Source organism: Maniola jurtina, chromosome 16, assembly GCF_905333055.1.
Source record: "Maniola jurtina chromosome 16, ilManJurt1.1, whole genome shotgun sequence".
Classification (NCBI taxonomy): Eukaryota; Metazoa; Arthropoda; class Insecta; order Lepidoptera; family Nymphalidae; genus Maniola; species Maniola jurtina.
Genome location: NC_060044.1, coordinates 8158196 through 8179850, shown reverse-complemented (window position 1 = coordinate 8179850; position 21655 = coordinate 8158196). Strand labels below are relative to the sequence as shown.

Here is a 21655-nt window from a genome sequence, read left to right as displayed (position 1 = left end):
AAAAGCCTAATTTGCTATAATCCGCTAAACCAGACGAACCACTCGACGCACGTTTCGCCCCGACACCGGAGCATCCTCAGGAGATTACCTGGATCCTCAGGACCTTACTACATTAGAGCATTGTAAGGTCATGGACTTCAACAAAATAATGCCTGCTTCTATACAACACCTTTCTACCTTTACGAAAATCCTATCAATCAAAAAACTAATAATGTTACCTATCGAATATTCATAAAATGTGGGTTCTGCTGAACATAATCTCCAAAATAAATTGTCACTTTCCTGATTGTGTCTTAAGAGCAATACAATTTAGTCTAGTTTAGAGATTGTGAATGACAGAATTACCCACAATGAAAGCGAAAGTTATAATTAAACCTAAAGACAGGTATATATTTATGGCTAGAATATCATATAAGAGCCAGAAAGAATACATAAGTGTTTTTATAGAGACTTAACAGTAAAATAAATCTTTCCAGGATCTGGAAGTCCAAAAGCGGCAGCTGATCGACATGCTTTCCGTCCACTCGGCCTCGTGCGTCAAGAACAATTGCTCCAACGCGAGGGCGTCGCCCACGGCGCCCTACAACCTGCTGCGAGCGTACGAGCCGCCGACCACATTCCCCGCGACCTACGACACGCACTCGCCCTACATCCGCCCCGAGTCGGCCAACATCCTCGCGTCCAGCTACACCTGCGCCGCCTCCCTCAACGGCGACTCCGCGGACACGATATCCTCCCTCGACGCCACGTACATGACCCCTCAAGCGATAGACTTAGAATACAACAGACCGGACAGCGTCCTCAGCCTACCCCCCAACTCCGACACGAGTTACATAACCACAGACGGCTTCCTCCCTAAGGCCACGACAATTTTGGGCCCCATAGAACCCGAGGCGGAATACTATGAAGCCGATTTAAATTATGTGGCGACTCAGCAATGCCACAGCTACCCTATAAACCTCCAGGATTCTCAAACTAAACTCGGCACCAGCCTCAACGACGGCTGTCTTGTTTAGTAGCTCGCCGTTCTCACATTATTGGGGTCCAAAATTATTTTCACACGTATACGTACTGTAATAACTAGACCTTGGAAATTAATCAGCTAATTTTACTTCGTGTTTAAAAAATTGTTATTAAAAAGACCTAAAGTTAGTTATTTTCGATATTAAAAGCACTTTCTTGATTTGTCACGTCGTCGGAAAGGTATTTCGAAACGAAATCGTATGTCTACTGTGTAGAACAACAACGTAGATTAGTATGGAGATTGTAACGTTAAGGTACGTTTCGGTGAAGAAGGACGTCGCTAGGCATTCATTCTTGTATCCAGAGGATTAACGGTTTTTGTCATCGCACGTCTATTTCTTCATTAAAACTTGCCTTAATTTAAAATGTTGCAAATAAAAAAATAAAATGAGTAAAACAGATAGTCGCCGCAATGCGGCCTTACGATGTCACACCATGTTAATTTATTTGTTTTAAATGTTTCAAGTGTTGTGAAATAATAAGATTCACCATTGCTGTGTAACAATAGGACTGTGAAACAGTTAATAGATAGGTAGGTACATATATTTTTTGATTCTAGATTAACTCTAATATAACAGCATTCATTATTTTTAAGTTCTATAATTTTGCTTTGATTTGTACAAAATATTTATCTTTGTTTTAGATCTGATTTATTGTAGAGATGGTGCAATTTGCTGGATGGATTGTAAATAACCGATATCTAAGTGTCTAGTCTCCATTTACTACGCCAAATTTAAAATACAAGCATCACATAATAAAATATAACTTTCAGTACAATAAAATAGATACCTCCTGTTAAAATTCCGTATATTTTATTTACAGAGAAATATATTACACAGATTTTAAATGGGATATGGATATTCCATAAATGTTGTTCACTAAGACTTAGATGTAAGACGCTTTAACTCAGATTAAGTCGTGATAATATTACTTATTATGGATATATTACTTAAGTATAGAAATATTTCATATTCAGCTTATGTACTAATAATAATTTATCTTAATAACACTTAGTGTTCGAACATAAAACACCGCAGAAAGTGCCTGTTTCAAATTCAACAAATAATAATAATATATTGGATGAAATAATATTTATATGTAAAAATATACATGGCTAATTGGTTCCACTTTTTAAATTATGAACTTATTGTACAACAAATTTTATTAGAAACAGTGCAACACACCTCGCATTGCACTGTTTCTAATAAATGTGGAGCCTTTCGTTTTTGAATACATAAATAAAGTGCCTTGTGGAAAGAAAACACACCTTAACAATTTTTACGAAAGATTACTTTCATTTGTAATACATAATAATCCAGACAAGGTGCTGAGTGACCTGTAAAAAGATAACTAAAGATAACCTATACTATGTTCAGTGAAATGAGCTACTAGGGGAGTAAAAAAAACGGCAACGGACATAGGGCACGTTCATGTTGCGATCAAAATGTCAGTCTTAACTACGCAGTAATCTGGTCTTAACTGTCTCTCATGGGCCAGGGAAGTCGTATCTTTTGTAGCTCCTTACTTTGTTCACTTTTTGATACGTTGACTTGACTGTTTTGTTGCAATATAAACGCACCCTTACATTTCTGCCCTTCATATTGAAAACGCAGCACTTGCAAAGTAACAGTTCAGAGAAATGGACTCCGGAGGAGCTTCCCGACACGACAAAAAATAATTTTCAGGAAATTTTCATTGGAAATATGTTTTTTTGCTAAGGATTTTGCCAGTACTTGCTGAAAATTTTAGCTGTGCTAAGAAAAAGTGCAGTTTTTCTGAACCGTTATTTTGCAAGTGCTACGTTTTCAATATGAAGGGCAGATTTACACTTTAGGTAATGATCACACACAGACCAATCACAATCATAGTGTCCTTTTTACTTCAGAAGCACTCTATCTCTTGCACAAATGCATAGATTCTATGCAAGAGAGAGAGGGCACCCTATGTTAGCTCGCCTCATAGATCAAGGTATAAAATAATGGGTATATAAAATTACAGTATTTCCTGAAACAGTGCCTTTTACTACCAGTGAAACTAGTCTCACGGCTGCCCACCGTATGCGGTATGACGGCATAGACGCAGCCAGTCGCGCGAGCATTTATTTTTATATTCTCTTTGTGATAGTTTGTTCAAAAATTGTAAAGTAAATAAAAAATACATTACTTACTATTTTTATAAGTCTGCTGTTCAAACTATGCTCTTGTTCAAGAAAATTAAAAATATCTGATTAGGATGCTTCTTCATTTGCTAAACATAAAATTTACTCTACCCCTAATTTCAGTTAGATATGTAAAATGAAACTGGTCTAAATGTATTGCTATCTCTTTCACAATACTCCCTGCGGAAAGGGACAGCACTAGATTTCAACCTGTCAATTTAGAGATTGTGTACAACAGAATAAGCGCCAATATTTTGACTAAATACGGCGCTTGAAATATTCAGTCAGATTACGTAGCTTTTACCAAATTTGCAAAATATTTTTACTTACCGACTATTTCTATACCAGAATAACACTGATTATTGAGTATTTTTATTAGGTATCTTTAAAGCTATTCTATTCTAGATTTTTCAAGTAAATTCTATTTTTGTTAAAACCTTTGATATTATAAATATAAATATTGTACGTTATTATTTTGTATGAATGGAACATTTTTGTATAGTTCACATTTTCTAATGAAAATGATCATGTGAAAATATCGTCGCAGTAATCTTACGCCTAAGATTAACTTTGTACGATATTGTTAAGTCAGAGATATGATTTTATTTATTTACTTACTTTAAAAGCGTGTCACATGGTGGGGCAAACGATGTTATCTTTGCAGAAAAATAATGTTGATTTTTATTGTAGCTTTTATATAAAAGTGCCTAAACAAAATATTAAAAATCTATTTTTTTTTCTATACTTTGTGGTATTTAAAACACCTGCATATTGATAATAAAGTGCGTACTGTTATTTTTAACATTTAAAAGGTTGTAATGACACTTATTTTTGTAATAATTTATTTATTTTTTATATCTATTTGTATTTAATATGAGTATAATATACATAGAATTTATTGTATTATTAAAAAAAAATACTATTATTATTCTTATGTCGCACTTCTTATAACAATAATTATGTAAATAAGTATACAAAATCCTTATTATTTACATGATTTATAAAGCTTTTAATACCGTCTAAAATTTTATCATATGTAAGTCCTGTAAGTATGTTATAAACATGAAAACATTAGGTAAGTATATACATTGATTGATAATTTTATGATTACAAATTATTCGTTTTAAAAATAACGCCTATGTACCGGCCAGCGCAAAACCGAAGGTCCAGACCAAACTGCAATGTAAAAATGTGTTAAATGTTTGTTTCTTACTTTTCCAATAAACTAGAGCGAGACCAAGATACATTTTATGCCCTAAGATTGCGAAAATTTGTAGCCAGTGTATAAAATGGATTCTTGTTACTTTAATAATTTCGAGAGTTTTAAAGATACGAAGTTGTTATTGTAAAATTTTATTCTAATACATAATATTATATTGTCTAAGTGTTAAACATCACTTGTACCTGCTTCTTAAATATAAATATTTTGACAATCGAAGCAAAATTACTGTGCTTATCTACTGAAAAATAAATCGTATATTGAAATATTTTGTTTTATTTCCATCCGTTTCATCGATTTATATGGGTTATGGGTCCCGGAAATTGGCACAGGCAAGTTTTATCCCGAAAAATCAGAGTTCCCACGGGATTTTAAAAAATCTAAATCCACGCAGACGAAGTCGCGGGCATTATTTAGTAATAAAATAAATAAGCTTTTGAGAGACCGCTTTTTGACGTCTAGAGGTTTGCTCTTATAAAACCACAATATTATTAATGCAAAAGTGTGCCGGTCTGCTAGCCTTTCACGACGTTTGAGAGATAGCTTGCATCCCAGGGAAGGACATAGACTACTTTTGCTCCCTGAAAAGCCATAAAAATTTTAAAAACCTAAATTCACGTAGACTAAAAGTCGCCGGGTATCATCTAGTGAGGAATATGCACAATAACTTGTGAAAGCCTTATTTATTAAGATACTTTATAACGAGTTTTGAATAAAATAAATAAAAGATCGAAAAAGAAATAAAAATATTTATTTAATATCACATTAAACAAGGACATAGTTACACATATTGTATTTACAACTTTTCACAATAAAAGTTATCAACTCTTTAGCTCATTTAGATGAAAAATAAACAGTTGTAAAAAAAGGATTTACATAATATAATGGACCTGAGGAGTTTGAAAGTACCCTTTGATGTAACATCCTTGTAAATTGTCCTACCTGCAATGTTAAACGATTTTATTAGATGTTTATAAATTATAACATTTCTATTAATAAAGCGCAACGCACACCCACAGAATGGAGTGGACCTGAAGCGCAGCAGTGTCTGTTTTGATAAAAACTTAAAATCAGCTTAATTTTTTTTGACATATGTTTTAAATTGGTCTCTTTTCAAGTCTGTTGGTGTGCGTTACATTGACGAGAAACAATGATGGTGTATGTAAAAAAATAAATACTCATGACTCAACAAAGCAATTACTTAGCAGTGATGCAATGTTGTAATATTATTAGTACATAGCAGCAATTCAGACAAAAAAATTATAAATCAAAAATAAATGGAATGATGACATTGATAAATTACCTATGAATACCCAATAAAATATAATACTATGGATGCATTTATTAATAAAAATCAATATATTGAATAGGTGGTGTACACGGACTCCAAAAACGTGTAATAAAAAAAAATATAATCCTTCTAAAACAATATTAGTGCATCCCAAGGCCGAGTTAGCAAAACGTCGCACATAAAACAAATGAACGCCCAATGCATAATATGTTAGCCGTTAAAAATAAAAATGAATGATATACAAGCATGTACAGACAGAGTGAAATTTTAATAGTTGTTTCCCCGTAGCGAAACAATATTGACTAGGTAGTAAAATCGACTTATTAAAAAAAATTGCTTATAAGAAAAACAAAATGGCAGATTTACGAATTATGAAAAACTAAACTCGAAAGCGCACTCGAACCAACAGTAACATCTCGTGATAGTTTTTAGATAGACACCAATTGCGTACACGTGACACGTGCGTAGTGACGCGCGTAAAACCCTAAGACACCGGGTTACGCATACGTCCACGCTTTATGCAAGCGGTGTGCCATGTTTCATACAGTTTCATACATTACAACGCAATGGTACGCGCTGAATCTACGCTTACGCAACGCTTACGCAGCCTGTGTGAACGAGCTATAACTGTTGGCAGCGCGAGCGATTCGACTAGTACAGGTACGTTATGTGTAGTGAATTACTATCGTTTCTCACGCTTTCGAGTTGATGAATATTTTTTTATGTACTTATTTCAACACAAAATTTTTAAAAACTTCATTTATCCAGTAAGTACTACTGAGTGCAAATGGTTCTGTCGCAGGAAAACAACCATTAAAATTGCACGCTGTATAAAGTACCCTGAAATATTTCGTTAGATACAAAATGATCATACGTGTTGAAGCCCGAGTTAGATAGCTCGCATCTCCGATACACTTCAAACACTGGCGACAAAAGAAAATCATCTTTATACTGTTTCTGTTAACAACATTTCATTATAGCTATTTGGTAGGATATCTTTATAGTGCCTATATCTAGTTATTTTTTACAGGAATACATTGTTATTAAAACATTAAAAGACAATGAAGACTGAAAATAGGGATTTAGAGAAATTGATGTTGGCATGGCCATATTTTGTTAAATATTTCTTTTTGATATATTAGGTCCCACTATAAAATAATCTTGTGAAGTAACATCACTGAACTAATTAAGAACAAGAAAACTTACCATTTAGCTCGTTTGGACCAATCTTTTGGCGTCCAGTGCAAGCATTTTGGATCGATCCTTAACAATTTCTTTTCCATAGCTTTCTCGTGTTGTTGTATTGTTTCCTGTAAATAGTAAGAGCTCGTCAATATACGAATCGTAAAAACACGAATGATTGCACATGCGTATGAAGGAAACTTTGGATTGTATGACGTGTTTTTATATATGTGATTTTTTTCACATTGAGCCGTATTTTCACGAATCACGAAAACGAATTGAATACGAATGAGTGCACAAACGCCCTCACGAACTGCATCCGATCCGAATCCAAAGTAGTCATAGAACTATTAGTATGGTAGTATACGCACTAGATCAGACTTCCGTCATCCGATTTCTCTCCATCATCCGTGAGTCTCCAATTTGGAAGAAATATTCAAAACGAAGTAGCTGCACTCCTCCATTATCTCGGATTCAAATCGGAAATATCCGCGCCAAGGATGAATAGCTTGGATTTGGATTACAGATCGGATTTTGTGCATTTAAGCAAAATTCTAATTTGGTCTGAGTTTTTTATAATATCCGTACTTTCACGGATTCGGATCGGATGCAGTGCGGAATTACCGCTCTCATTGAGGTAATTATCAAAAGTGACTTTTTATAGTAGTGTGCTCTGGACATTAGCAAGAGATCTCAGATTAGATTCCCGGCTGGGTCAGGTTGGTAAAGTAAAATAAAATCAGTATTTTTCTTTTCTGAATTAGCTCAGGCCTGGCCAGGTAGTGACTAGCTTATCTAACCTTTTCATTTCGCCTCTGTGCCTCGGGGAGCACGTTAGGCTGTCGGTTCCAGTTATTATCACTAACATCTGATAATAACTGTAAAACCTAAGAATCGAAATTTCATTCTCTTACTGAGTTGTATGCGGAAGGATCTGGGAACCCACCGCATTATTATCCCAAGAGATTTCATGCCATTATATGATTAATGGAAAGGAGTCACGACCCTCAACAGTGACAGAAGAAATAAAATAAACCCTCAACTTACCTGATTAACTGATACTATGTACTGTCCCTTGTAGTAATTGATGAGGTTCAAATTCTGTAATGTGCTTATGACGTCCTCTTTCTTTATACTCGTCAACTCGCATATTTCACTGAAATTAATATAAAATTATGTAAGTATTTACCGTGGCTAATTCTGTAGTACATACCTAATCTGTAAATTAAACTGACAAGACAAGTATAATGTTATCCCTTTCATAATGCTCCCTGCAAAAAAATTACATATCGATTATACATATTTTTAGGGATAACCTCAAAAGGGAAAACGGAACCCTTATAGGATCACTTTGTTGTCTATCTGCCTGTCTGTCTTGTCCGTCTGTCGTGTCTGTCAATAAAACCCGGGGTACTTCCCGTTAACCTAGAATCATGAATTTTGACAGGTAGGTAGGTCTTATAGTACAAGTAAAGGAAACAATCCAAAAACCATGAATTTGTGATTACATTACAAAAACATTTAAAATGTGCTCACGAAAAAAATAATTTACTAAATCACATTAACTACAGCAGTGTTCTACATAAAAATGTTAGGTACGTATATCTTGTACGGAACTCTTCGTGTGCAAGTCCCACTCGCACTTTACCGGTTCTATCTTAATACTGAGTAGTGAGTATCAATGAGCTACTCAACTGAAGAATGACCTAGCGTAACTTTAAGCTAATTAGTAGTTTTACTTTACTGAAACTTATAAATTATCTTATATACTAATTGTCCTATATACAAGTATAGTAAGAAACCTATAAAAATATGAATATAAAATGAACCAAATTTAAAAAATAATAATAATTTCTTACTTGATAGTAATGATAGGTTTCTCGTTGTCCCCAACAGGCTTAATGTTAATTAGGATTTCCAGGATAGTTTGCGCCCAGTAACTCCTGTACGAGAGCAATCCAAGATCCGATAGTGGTTTCTCTGGTGAACCCGTTTTACCTTCGAACTTTGATAATTCATAACCTGAAAGGCAACATTATTGTATTCCTAATTTATAATAATTAATGTATTAATTTATTTATAATTGATATAATTTATAATTGATGCTCGCGATTTTGTGCGCGTGGAATTAGTTTCTTCAAAATCCAGTGGGAACTCTTTGATTTTCCATGATAAAAAGTAACCTATGTGTTAATCCATGTCATATTCTATCTCCTTTCCTAGCCAAATCCAGTAGATTTCGCGTGAAAGAGTAACAACATATACAAACTTTCGCCTTTATAATATTAGTGTGACTACATAATAGCCGCGATTGCGTTCGCGTGGATTGGGTTTTAAAAACCCCGTAAAAATTCGAGAAAAAATCGCCTGACGCCTATGTTACTCTAACTATATCCAATATCCATGCATAAAATCATATCGATTCGTTGCTCACTTGCGGCGTGATTGAAGAACAAACGAACACAATTCTGCATTTATAATATTGGTAGGATTTATATGAGTTTCGACTCGTACTGGAAAAATCAATCGAGTTCACAGAATAAAATCAATTAAAATTCGACAAAAGTCAAAATAATACTCACTAAATTCTATGAGTAGTGTTCCATATCCTTTCCGCTGGTAAGGAGGTAGAGTTAGTATACACGCTACATTGTAGTCTTCTGTACTTTCTTTCTCCTTTGAAAAATATCCTACTATGTGAAATCCTAAAACAGTTGACATATTATACAGTTACAATAATAATAATTTGTAAACTAAACTTTTGATAATAGTTTAAAAAAGAAAGAAAAATAAGCTTGAAAAACCGGCCAAATGCGAGTCCGACTCGCGCACCGAGGATTCCGTACTACTTTACTTGTAGTATAAGACCTACCTACCTGCCAAATTTCATGATTCTAGGTCAACGGCAAGTACCCTATAAGTTTTCATGACAGACACGACAGATGGACAGACGGACAGACAGACAGACAACAAAGTGATTGTATAAGGGTTCCGTTTTTTTTTTTGAGGTACGGAACCCTAAAAACCACGGATAGCATTCAAAACTATACAATAATAATGAATTGATATCAATAATAATGAATTGATATGGTGATTATAACCCTTACTTTTCAGTAAAGTAACGTTTTCAAATACATTGAAATAAGTTCACAAGTTTAAGAACTACTAACTCAAAAGATATTCTTATTTTTTTAAACAAAAAAAAAAAAACAAAAGTGAAAAACAAACCTCTCGAATCAAATTCAGTCATTACATAAAACAAAAAAGGGTCTGTATCATAATATAGAGTCTTGTGGTCCAAAAACAGTTTCGCAAGCAAGCACAGGTTCTGAGCGTAGCACTTGTTCTTTCTACCGTCGATTTCAAAGAAGGATATACTGCCTTTTCGGTATATTTCGTTGCCAGGTGGGTGTTTTAGTTTACATTTAATCTGAAAAAAAAAATATTCATTAAACTATTTATTTTTATAATTTTGGAACGATAACGAAACATAGCTAGTAATAATATCGGTACCAGTTATTCTGATATCGCTATCAAATAACATAAAATAAAATACTTACTAAATGTCTTTCCAAGCACTTTTTACTTTTTCTATATTTGAGACAAAACTCGCAAATGTATATGCAGGCTAAATTTACCATTTCCTGAAAATAAAAAATATTTCAGAACTTTAACGTCTTGTCGCCGAAACCCGAACCCAAACAGCTCAAAGGCCCAAGTATGGCTGACAGAAAAGGTCCTCGAGACACACCTGGAACTGGAACACACCAAACGCGTACGCAGCACGTGAGCGTAGACATTACAACGTCATGGTACGCGCTACGTACCATGACGTTGTAATGTATGAAACTGTATGAGATATGGCATACCGCTTGTGAACGTTCGCGTAGACGTAATGCGTGCTGTCATGCCTATGGATTCACGCGCGTCACTACGCGCGTGGTCACGTGTACGTGCTTGGTTGAATCGGCTCTTAGGTCCGCCTTTTATTGGTTTTAATCAATAAAGTTAAAATAATAGAGCTCCGTTTTACCTTTTGGGTGCGGAATCCTAAAAAGGCCAGGGACTTACCTGTGGATAAGGAGCAAAGTACCAGGGCCGTATCCTGTGCCTGCCCAGCTCGATCATCTCGATGTTCTTCATGCGCGTGACCAGGTCATCATGCCCGTGCGCCACCAGACTGCCCGATGTCCGTGGGCGAGTCGTGGGCGTGGCCGTGCCGCTCACGACCGGCTCGCCGCCATCGAGAGACTCTTGTGTTTCGTTCTAGAGCAAACTTTGTATTATACAAGGTGTAACCAGGACGCTAGCAAAAACTTAGGGTTATTATGAAACTACCTAAACATAGCCCAATGGAAATAATCATTTGCCTTATCTTGTAGTTTTAGCGATTTCGTATTTTTCAAATCCGCAATGCCCGTCAATGCAAAACTCGGGTCAATGTCCCGCCTACGACGCGGCATTGACTCCGAGTGGCCTATTTACGTAACATTCGTTGACTTCTAGCGTCAGTCAGATATTTTAAAAATATCCGCGCGACACCAGCTGGCGGGGCACGCCTGGCGTGCCTACGCGTGACCCAGGGGACTTAGTTACAGATAATAATCTTACGTCGTTCTCCAAAGAGTTAGCCTTTCGTTTCCTGTTCATCTTCTTTTGCAAGGCCGCGGCCAGCACCGCGCCGCCGTTTACCAGCGATGACGAGTCGTGGCCCAGCGTAGGGCTCGCGGGCCGCGACACCAGCTGGCGGGGCTCGCCTGGCGTGCCTACGCGTCATCAAGAGGATTTATTTACAAACGCGACAACATCCGGGTAAAGTTTCGGTTTTCAAAAATCTTGTGAGAACTTTTCGATTTTCTGGGATAAAAAGTACCCTATATCATCTCCAGGATGCTAGCTATCTCTGAACCAAAAAAATTATGATCACGACTTCTTCACTGCAGAGGGTTTAAAAATCCCAAGGGATTTTTTGGGACAAAAAGTATCTTACCCAGACTGCATGCTATCTCCATGGCAAAAGTCAAAATCGGTTAAAGGGATGGGCCGTGAAAAGCTAGCAGACATACAGACACACTTTCGCATATACAATAATATAATCTGGTAATGGATTATCAGCTTCATACCAAATTAATTCGAATGTATTTCATTCAGGCATCAATAAAGTAAACCAACAAACAGCTAAATCGCTGGGTTTAGAACTTTGAAATTATGTCGATTTTCTATATCTCTCACTAAGATAGGGTTTTTTCTTAGTGGAGTCCTTAAAGATTGAGCAGGTCATTTAGTAGGTATTCTACTAAAATCAACCCAGAAGTCCATTTTCATCACCAAAAAATAGCCCCAAAATAAAACTTACACCTGTTACATAAAGTTGTGAAAGTTAGATTTAAATTAGACTAGTTCTATTTTCTAAAAGTTCTATAAAAGTAAACCATGCTACAAACTTCTAAGTTAGAGTATTGTTATAGGCAAGAAACCAAAAGAATCAAAGGCATATTATCCTTATTACTTTTACTTTAGATTTGAGCATTTAATAGAGGGTTTACTCGAATTAAGTATATGCAACGACTTACGTGGCTGACAGATGTGCATTGAGCTTTATGAATTTTTACGTCAAAATTGGTAAAGCAATAACGATAATATGGAATAGACGATCGAATACTGAAAATTTAAATGTCTCTTAATACATAAGCACCATTTAGGTTCTTTAAAAACTCGTGGACTCGTGGTTATCATTGTGCGGGATGAAATACCGTGGTAACTCTTTAATTATTATCTATCTGGGATAAAAAGTATTGTCACTCTCCAGGTCTTTATGTACATTCATGCAAAAAAATCTCGTCGATCTGTTCCTCTTTTGCGAAGTGATCAAAAGACGAACCAATTTACAAATACATATTCACATCATCACACAAATATTATAAAGGCAAAAGTATGTGTGTGTGTGTGTGCGTATGTTTGTTACTCCTTCACGCAAAAACTACTAGACAGATTTGGCTGAAATTTGGAACGGAGATAGATAATATCCTCGATTAGCACATAGGCTACTTTTTATCCCGGAAAATCAAAGAGTTCCTACGGGATTTCGATAAACCTCGCGGGCATCGGCTAGAACTATTAGTCAGAAAAAACTTGCCTGTTTAAGAAGCTCTTCAGTATATACAGAAACGATTCAGTATTCGGCCGAGTCTATTTTAAATGATTAAAGTATGCAAAAATTGGGAAACGTGTTGTGGAAAAACTTAAATAGGTAGGTAAATTATTTTCATTTAATATTAATATTTCTTTATAACCTGAGCAAAAGCTTTCCAATAAGAAAAAATATAAGCAGTAATCAAACGTACCAGGTGTTAATCTTTGTGTGGAACCATTGAGTGCATTGTTATAAATTTTCTCAGGTATTTTAGGCGTTGTTTGGTGAATCTCTCTACTATTAACACATTTCAGACTTTCATTGCAGACGTTATGATCATCTGCAGAAAAAACGTTATAAATATACTTAATTGTTAGTTAATATTCAGTATAAATTCATGTTTATTCATTTTAGCCACCAACACGCCACCTCACCCCACCCCTTGCCATCAAGTGACACAAAGGACACCCATTGCTGGACATAGGTGTCTTAAAAGCGTTTCTGCACTCCACAGTCTTGTGCCGCTTGCGTACAGGGGTTCCATGTGTTAGGTTTCATCAACTCTTTTTAGGGTTTCATACCAAAATGGCAAAAATGGAACTCTTATGGTGCGACTTTCTCCGTCTGTCCGATTATTTTTACTTTTAACAGTTTATGAATTGAAAAACTGTCTGAAAAGTATTTCTTGGCGAAATTATTGCTTTTTTACTCTTATCTATAAGTTTAGAAGTACGTAGAAACATCTGGTTTAGAAGGATATAGAAACATCTATATTTTGCATTGTATTAAATATATGGAATGGCTATTCTGAACAAAATTCCTGTTTAATGAAACTATCAAAACTAGTATAACACTGGACATTAAGTTGTAGCCCACAAAAATTTGTTCAGAATGACATGTTTAGTGCAAAGTACTAAACAGAGATTATTAATGTTGAATACTTTGATTTTTCTATAATTAAGTAGCACACAACAATCGAATAACGCAATGTGTTGTTGGGTTAGTCTGCTTCTGGTGTTGAAAATACTAAAAAAAAATTGATCTGGCTAAAGATATGTGGCGCGACATTGGGTATTGGTTGAGTGGGTGGCGTGGAGGTGGGTGGAGTGGGCGCCAGCCGCCATGTTATAAATGCGCCTGGCCCGTAAGTCTGTACAATTTAAAAAAAACTTATGAGTACTTCACTTAAATGGCCAAGGAGTACGAAATTATAGAAAATTGACAACATAAATAAAAAGAACATTTACAATATTAAGTACAGCTGTTATAAATGAAAATAGTTTAGTTTTAACAACTTATACAGTATGCTGTTTGAATTATATAGTGACAACATGTTCTTGCAAAATATTGTAATCAACCAAAATATTATATTTGAGCATGTTGTATAAGAGGCTGTGATTAGGTTAAACTTGAAAGCTGGCCGCACATTGCCTACTATCGCCTGAGCATCTCATCTTTAGCAGCCATAACATGTTAAGCTTCTCTGCACCATCCATGAAATGTTCAAAATCAAATGATGAAGAAGGTGGCATGAATGATGAACTTTGGGCTTGATTTTAGGCTATTTTATCAGATACTAGCTGATGCCCGCAGCTTCGCCCGCGTGGATTGGTCAGATCCCCTGCAGCATCAGGATTGAGGAGTTGGACTCCAAATTTTTTATGAAACAATGTCGCAAAGTTCCTCTATCGATTAAAAAAGAAATGACGCAAATCGGTTCAGAAATCTCGGAGATTTCGGTGTACATAGGTAGAAAAACACAACTCCCTTTTTAAAAGTCGGTTAAAAAAGTAGCCTATTTTACGCCCTGGTCAATCCTCTACTTGCCTGTGAAAGTCTCGTCAAAATCGGTTCAGCCGTTCCAAAGATTAGCCTTTTCAAACAGACAGACAGACAGACAGACAGACAGACAGACAGACAGACAGACAGACAGACAGACAAAAATTTTAAAAACGTGTGATTCAGTTATGGTATCGTTCAAATAACCATATGAGCTTAATATGAGGTAGTTATTTCGAAATTACAGACAGACACTCCAATTTTATTTATTAGTATAGATACATCCAGATTTGTATTCAGTGATCAAAATCACAAACTTTGAACTAATGTTAAGCTCTGTTTAAGGCCGTTTTGCTTGGAAATGAGTTTAATTTCTATGCAGTCACCAAAAAAATCCAGAAAAAAAATTATTTCGATCAGAACCGTGATTACACTATTTTGTTCATCAGCTCCTCAAATGTTTCAGTTCGGACATCTGAGCCGCCCCTAAGCATCTCGATAGAATCATAAGCTGCTAAAATTCATATGACCAGCAGCTAAAACGAGGCTGCTCGTGTAATATAAGCAATGTGCAACCAGCTAAAAACTCAAGAAAAGGTACGTGCCAAAGCTACCTTTTGATATTTAGGTAGTAAATTCATGCTGTGTATGAATAAAAATAACTAATGCCTAAATCTAAACAAGCGATAAGTCAATAATTGTATATTATGTTGTTCAAGAGAATAAATTTTGTAAGACCTTAAGGACTGGGCTTAAAGAAAGGATCAATTCAATTCAGCATTTTTTGAGATAAGTTCTTTTGATAAGGTGATTTTGTAACATTGTTTGATTGGTTTTAAATGTCTCTCAGCTATATGTCATAATACAAAAAAAGGTGCCAATTAAATACAAGAAAATGATATAGCAAACAAAAAACACACATACTAAGAAAATTAGGCATGACGCCACCTCCAGATCCAATGTGGGTCTTCTTTGGTGTTGTCGTCCCACCTGTGAGTCCACTGCCATCTCTCCGGGGAAACTGTACCTTTCTTGTGTCCAACCATGACTCTCCCACCCACTCATCAAGGCGTTTGTTGACTGAAAACATTTTAACACACAGAGTTTATAATCCTTAAATGTGTTTTTTTTTGTTAGGTTTACTAAATTATTTTAGTTGTAAGTGCCTTAATAAAAACTTTGTAATTAGTAATTTGTAATTTATAAAAAACTAGTCGTAAGCTGCATTCAATAAAAAATATTATTATTATTATAATTTTGTTTTAAACATGTTGCTAACACAACCATGGAAATCAGACACAGGATTGTTTGTTAATCTCCACTTGACTGGAAGAGTATGGCCATAATACTTCTCATTCTGAGAGGAGACTCGTGCTCAGTAGTGATGATGATATTACAAGCTTCCCAACTTAGGTAGTTTTTGACAGAACACCAATAACAATCTTTTGTGACCCAAATTGGGAGTATGAGCCTAGGAAGTCATAAACACTATAAATTAGCCTCAAAACCACAATGCCAGTCAATACAAATCAATTCAGTCACACAACGGTTGGTGAAAACATTTCCTTTAGGAGTTATAAGTTTTATTCTGGCGAAACAAATGAGACTCAAAGACATGAAAGATTTTTTCAGATTCCTCCAATTTACAGGTAGTTAACAAGATAGTCAAAAATATTTATGTAGAGTTTAGAGAGAATATGCATAATATTTACTCTTTAAAACTAACTGGTTTTTCATTGCATCTAAACAAAATATTTAGAAAGTTGTTAAGTTAGATTAATGTCCATGTTAAGTTAGATTAACATCGCATAGCTTATGAAGATATAACTTACTTCTTGTAACTACCTAATGTATCAACATTTTGATACAAACTATTCAAGTTTTAACAATTTTTGTTTACAGGTTATAAATTATGATAACTTACAATCTACGTAATGCACATAGTATCCTCGTTGGCCTCGGACCTCTTTGATGCTTATAATCTCTGCAAGGGGCCAATCATCACCACCCTGCATTCGAACTGGTAACCTGCATCCTTCCACCAATGAAGCCTGTTTATTGTTGGAAAATTAGTAAACATTTTTACTAAAACCATAACTGTGTTTTCATTTCAAATAATTAGTGACGTACAGCTGAATCACAAAAAGTTGTAATTTCATCCTCATTATCATTCATTTTGTAAATAAAATTATTAAATTTAACACCACCAAACCAATTTGTTTGTGATTTTGACAATTGACAGCACAATAATTGACTTTGACACAACGATCGACTCAACAGATTATAAAAATACCAAAAAAAGAAAAAGTCCTCTAGGTAGGACTACCTACCTAGAGGACTTTTTAGGTACCATTTAGGTACTAACATAAATGGTACCTAATTAGTATATGATACAGCTGCATTACAGCTAGTACCTATACAGCTCTTTGCACGGTTGCAGTAGGCTGGGCCGGGTAACCAAAGGGTCAGGTTAACTCCAAACTTTTAGTGTGCTCTAATCCTTATTTTAATATTTCTAAGTTGGCTAACCCTGTATATATTATCCAAACTGTCACTTTAGAACATCAATTGTCATTTGTCAATAAACTTTTTTCTGGTCGGTGTCATGTGTCAATAACAAAAATCTAACCTCAAAAGTTACCGTTTTTGTGATTTCTTTGGAATTCAGATTTTTAGCGCTTGAATTATTAAAAGGAATTTTGATATTATAGATCAAGAGCATTTCATGCATTTGTAGACATTCAGCAAGTAAAACATTCCTTTATATATTTAATTTTTCTCAAAAATGACTTCCCCGCAAGTAATGAGTGAAGCTGATCAAATTAAAACGGTAGGTATTAATAAGTATTAAGATAAATATAAATAAAAATTTATCAATAAAACTCAACTTCTTATTATCGATTTAAATATGTTGTATCAATCGTTAATTTGTGCAATTCTTGTTTTTTTCCCAGTTCAAAGATTTCTTGGTTCAGTACAATAAACTGTCAGAACTTTGCTTCAATGACTGCATACATGACTTCACTTCGAGAAATCTGCGAGCCTCAGAGGTAAGTAATATTGTACATAATTTACATAGCATCTTTCATCTTTAGCATCATAAGGCTTTCTAACTTACCATCATAGTGCCAAAGCTCTAGAAATTCTGGCAAGGAAACCAGCTTATAAGTTATAATTTGCATGCAAACATTTGCAATGCAATGCAAGCAAAGCTTGCTTAAAGATAAAAAGCACTTAGATTAAAATAGACAAGTATTAAGTTTTTAAATCTAAGTGAACAAAATTTTTATAAAAAACACCATCTTTTAATTTTTGAGGTGCCCTAAAACTTAATTGGAGTTAAATTGACCGATCAGTTTTGTAAAGCTTGCTTGTATATTTAAAATTTTGTTTCCAGGACAAATGCACAGCAAATTGTATGGAGAAGTACTTGAGGACCAACCAACGGGTTTCACAAAGGTTCCACGAGTTCCAGATGATAGCCAATGAGAACATGATAGCGTTAGCCCAAAAGTCGGGTAATCCAAGTTAAAGTTTGCTTTTTAAGTTAGTTATAATTTTTATTTTAGTAGTGTTTTCGTTTGAATGTTGATTAATAAAATGTTGAATATTTTGTTTATTTTGAACCAGCCTATTATAACCTTGAGATCACAATTCATCTATATGTAATCTAATGATTTTAGCTTATTTTATGGTTTAATAACTAACTATTATGTGAATAACGGATACATACTACAAACTACAATTAATATGATAATTCAATATCATTGTAATTACAGATAGATGTATTATTGATTTCGGCCTTAGGTGAAGTAAGTAACTAAACAGTTATAACATATTTTGATTAAGATTGGAATAATAAAAAGACGAGATTTTAATTTTCAATTTTTATTTACTTTAAATTGTAATGGTGGCAATGTAAGACAATTTATGACAATTAGAAGTTGTAAGTAATATTTTCCTATGTAACTATTTTATTTGGATTGCGATTTGTTTTTGTTTTCTGTTCCACCCGTCATGCAAGTCGTACTTCTCTTTGAGCACGGTTTAAAGCACTTCTGCTCTGGCGGGGAGAAATCCAGAACAAAGGATGACTGGGAGCTAGTGTAATCAAAATGGTAATCATTGAACTTTGCTTCTACACTGTATTTTGCACCAGTGTCTGGGCTGTCATCTGTGTTAAGGACATATTTTAATGGGTTAGGTCCAGACGGCGCGTTGGATATGTTAGAAGGTTTAGTGCATATGCTATATTGGCCTCCGTGTCTGATGATTCGTATAAGAGGTTGGGTGCATGGAGGTTGCTTGCAACAGGATGTCGATGAGGGGCAGACGGCTAGACATTTTGGCGGCGCGCAGCATGGCTTCAAACAAGGGGACTTGGAGCAGGTTGATGTACAAGGTGTGCAGTCGCTAGATTTCATGCAGTTGTGTTGCTCGATTTTTTTGAGAACTGAGCAGGCTATGTGGCCTGGACGCCAGCCACATCTTAGCTGAAACAAGTGCGAAAGCATTGAATTAAATGTATGGAATGCATGGAATGGCTAGTCTGCATAGATACGCGGTAAGAATTTCTTAACAGAAAGACACGATAAAGACCCTACTCTAGATGCATGAAACTGATAGGTATATTTAAAAAAAATCACAGTAGCTTGGTGAGCTAAGAGGATACTAAACTGTTGTATTCACTTCTTTCAAAGACTAGACCTTCACAATGCACAGTCTGCGTGCAAAGGCGACGTCACGCAGTTTGCACAGAACGCGACTGCATTTTTTTTTCGGATTGAGTATGCTGCGTAGGCCCTACTGGCCGCTACAGCGTTACCAGGTGGAGTGGCGAGTGCAAAGCTTTGCCTGGAGGTGAGCCCTAGAGGTCGGGGGGCAACGTCCTAAGGGCGCTTCCTGTGAGGCTCGGACCACGGCATAGGATAACGTTGGGATGGGTGGATTAGTTGGACTGGTTAGTCCGCGCGCCCCCGAGGCAGTGACGTGAGTCCACGTCCGGGTGACGTTAGAAATCGGGGACCTTCGGGACGGGAAAAAACACGTTACGTATGCAGCGACCTTTAATCGAAGGATATATACAGTCCAAGTGGTGACCTTTAGATTTATTTTAAGACAACATTAAACAACAACCTGATGTTCAGGCGAGTCCTTAGCTGTATAAAGCCATCCCATATGCTTCGGCACCGGTCCGGGTTTTATGTCTTTTCTTTCCAGACATCGATGCTTTGGTAGATCGCATCGGCCCAAGCAACTAATTGATGATTTGTTTGCTACAAAATAAACGTGAAAAGGTTTTACTTTTTTTTTTCACATCCAAGTTAGCCCTTGACTGCAATCTCATCTTGTAATGATGCAGTCTTAAGGTGGAAACGGGCTAACTTGGAAGGAGTACTTAATACTTATGGCAGTTTTCATTAAACCCATATTCCTTTGGTTTCTATACGGCATCGTTCCGGAACGCTAAATCACTTGGCGCCACGGCTTTGTTGGTAGGGTGGTAACTAGCCACGGCCGAAGCCTCCCACCAAACTAGACCAGAAATTTAGAAATCATGAAATTCCAAACCTTTGCTGGGTATTGAACCCGGGACCTCCCACTAATAAGACCACAGCGCTTACCACTCAAACACGTTTAAAAACAGTAAATTGCCGACCTCATTTTATTACAATTTACAAGTCATAATAAGTATAGTCAACTTACATCGGCCAGGTTTACAGCAACAAGCCATTTTTGGAAATCTATAGTGATAAAAAAATACGTAAATTATTGATTTATTATTATTAATGACTAGATGATGCCCGCGACGTCCGCGTGGGTTTAGGTTAAAACCAGCTTAAAACTCACATAACTATCAGAAAAGATAGAGGTGCGTGCCCGGGGTCGAACCCCCGACCGCCCGAACAGGAGGCGGACATCTTAATCACTAGGCTATCACTGCTTTTTTTGACTTTTCGTAACATATATTGAGTTTTATTCAATTGTTGTTAAGTATATTTATTTTCTGTGGCCAGAAAAACAGTATTAAACCTTCAAGCAACAGCGTCAGATTGGATAGCGTGGCTTATAGCGTGGTTTTAATAATTCGGGCGTTTTGGTAAGTCTCACGAAGTCTGTAAAGGAATTGGTTAGCAACTTAGCACCATCGATGGTTAGCACATACGGCCTGCATACGGCTGATTCACTTACCTATTGTATGGGTGATATGATGTAAGAAAATAATTATTGCGCGTTAGCCATTTGAATGGTTGTATTGTTATCCGTCGCAGTAGTTGTTTAGAGCCATTTTACCCAAACTATTATTTATTTATATGACCAGAGTAAAATACAATTATATTGATAACATTTTTGAGTTTGTGGAAAATGTCAAGGACTGACAAGTCCGAGATATTTCTGACCATTTTCTGACAGTGCTGCTTTTTAAAGGATGTCATAGGTACTTAGATTTTATTTTACTCTTTCTTGAACCTGTAACCAGGTACAAAATAACGCATCTAGGTGAATGAGCCCTTGATAAATAACTAGCTGACGCCCGCGACTTCGTCCGCGTGGATTTACATTTTCAAAATCCCGTAGGAACGCTTTAATTTTCCGGGATAAAAAGTAGCCTATGACGTGTTAATCCAGGATATAACCTATCTCCATTCCGAATTTTAGCCAAACCCGTTTAGTGATTTTTGCGTGAAAGAGTAGGTATAGGTAACTTTTCGCCTTTATAATATTAAGTGTATAATCTTAGATAAATATCTTCTCTACCTACTATTATAAAATCTCTGTTCATCCGTTTCGTCCATCCATCACTTAAAAACGCAGAACTGTTTATACTCACATCAATACTTCGACTGATGACTGATAGGTTACTTTAGG

General features: G+C 35.8%; 4 protein-coding genes across 7 annotated transcripts in view; 2 read left to right on the top strand and 2 right to left on the bottom strand.

The window, feature by feature from the left end:
* Positions 1–2059, top strand: part of LOC123873279 (transcription factor kayak) — an 88921-nt gene extending 86862 nt beyond the window's left edge. The window contains exon 6 of the mRNA XM_045918068.1: positions 477–2059. Within this exon, the coding sequence (XP_045774024.1) occupies positions 477–1016 (540 nt within the window). The 3' untranslated portion in view covers positions 1017–2059. The remainder of the gene's footprint in view (positions 1–476) is intronic.
* A 3077-nt stretch (positions 2060–5136) lies between these two features.
* Positions 5137–17052, bottom strand: LOC123873275 (histone acetyltransferase Tip60). Of its 3 annotated transcripts, XM_045918060.1 has the most exons (14): positions 16916–17052; positions 16710–16836; positions 15710–15865; positions 13218–13346; positions 11485–11639; positions 10945–11139; positions 10434–10517; positions 10102–10303; positions 9456–9578; positions 8733–8895; positions 7921–8029; positions 6898–7001; positions 6566–6614; positions 5137–5342 (listed from the first exon to the last, which is right to left on the bottom strand). In XM_045918060.1, the coding sequence occupies exons 1-13, from the start codon at positions 16958–16960 to the stop codon at positions 6608–6610; spliced, it is 1599 nt and encodes a 532-aa protein (XP_045774016.1). In that variant the 5' UTR covers positions 16961–17052; the 3' UTR covers positions 5137–5342; positions 6566–6607. The 3 variants fall into 3 exon arrangements, with proteins under 3 accessions (XP_045774016.1, XP_045774018.1, XP_045774019.1); XM_045918062.1 differs by lacking the exon at positions 6566–6614; XM_045918063.1 differs by lacking the exon at positions 13218–13346.
* Positions 17053–17357: 305 nt separating this feature from the next.
* LOC123873281 (mitochondrial import inner membrane translocase subunit Tim9-like) lies at positions 17358–18399 on the top strand. Its single transcript, XM_045918072.1, has 3 exons — positions 17358–17615; positions 17740–17835; positions 18183–18399. The coding sequence occupies exons 1-3, from the start codon at positions 17571–17573 to the stop codon at positions 18315–18317; spliced, it is 276 nt and encodes a 91-aa protein (XP_045774028.1). The 5' UTR covers positions 17358–17570; the 3' UTR covers positions 18318–18399.
* A 302-nt stretch (positions 18400–18701) lies between these two features.
* LOC123873280 (keratin-associated protein 5-8-like) lies at positions 18702–21295 on the bottom strand. 2 transcript variants are annotated; one of them, XM_045918071.1, is made up of 4 exons: positions 20980–21295; positions 20492–20543; positions 19922–20061; positions 18702–19278 (listed from the first exon to the last, which is right to left on the bottom strand). In XM_045918071.1, exons 2-4 carry the CDS (start codon positions 20517–20519, stop codon positions 18760–18762), a joined length of 687 nt encoding a protein of 228 aa, XP_045774027.1. In that variant the 5' UTR covers positions 20520–20543; positions 20980–21295; the 3' UTR covers positions 18702–18759. The 2 variants fall into 2 exon arrangements, with proteins under 2 accessions (XP_045774027.1, XP_045774026.1); XM_045918070.1 differs by having other exon boundaries at positions 20492–20529; positions 20978–21294.
* Positions 21296–21655: the final 360 nt, after the last annotated feature.

Excerpts from the sequence above, each read along its gene's own strand:
- LOC123873275 (XM_045918060.1), bottom strand. The coding sequence starts at position 16,960 with ATGAATGATAATGAGGATGAAATTACAACTTTTTGTGATTCAGCT. Across the intron at positions 15,866-16,709 it reads CTATGTGCATTACGTAGATT|TCAACAAACGCCTTGATGAG; the intron begins GTAAGTTATCAT and ends AAATGTTTTCAG. Across the intron at positions 7,002-7,920 it reads ACATAGTATCAGTTAATCAG|GAAACAATACAACAACACGA; the intron begins GTAAGTTGAGGG and ends TACTATTTACAG.
- LOC123873281 (XM_045918072.1), top strand. The coding sequence starts at position 17,571 with ATGACTTCCCCGCAAGTAATGAGTGAAGCTGATCAAATTAAAACG. Across the intron at positions 17,616-17,739 it reads AAGCTGATCAAATTAAAACG|TTCAAAGATTTCTTGGTTCA; the intron begins GTAGGTATTAAT and ends TTTTTTTCCCAG. Across the intron at positions 17,836-18,182 it reads GAAATCTGCGAGCCTCAGAG|GACAAATGCACAGCAAATTG; the intron begins GTAAGTAATATT and ends TTTTGTTTCCAG.
- LOC123873280 (XM_045918071.1), bottom strand. The coding sequence starts at position 20,519 with ATGGCTTGTTGCTGTAAACCTGGCCGAT. Across the intron at positions 20,062-20,491 it reads TTGCTGTAAACCTGGCCGAT|CAAACAAATCATCAATTAGT; the intron begins GTAAGTTGACTA and ends TTTATTTTGTAG. Across the intron at positions 19,279-19,921 it reads AGGACTCGCCTGAACATCAG|CTAAGATGTGGCTGGCGTCC; the intron begins GTTGTTGTTTAA and ends CACTTGTTTCAG.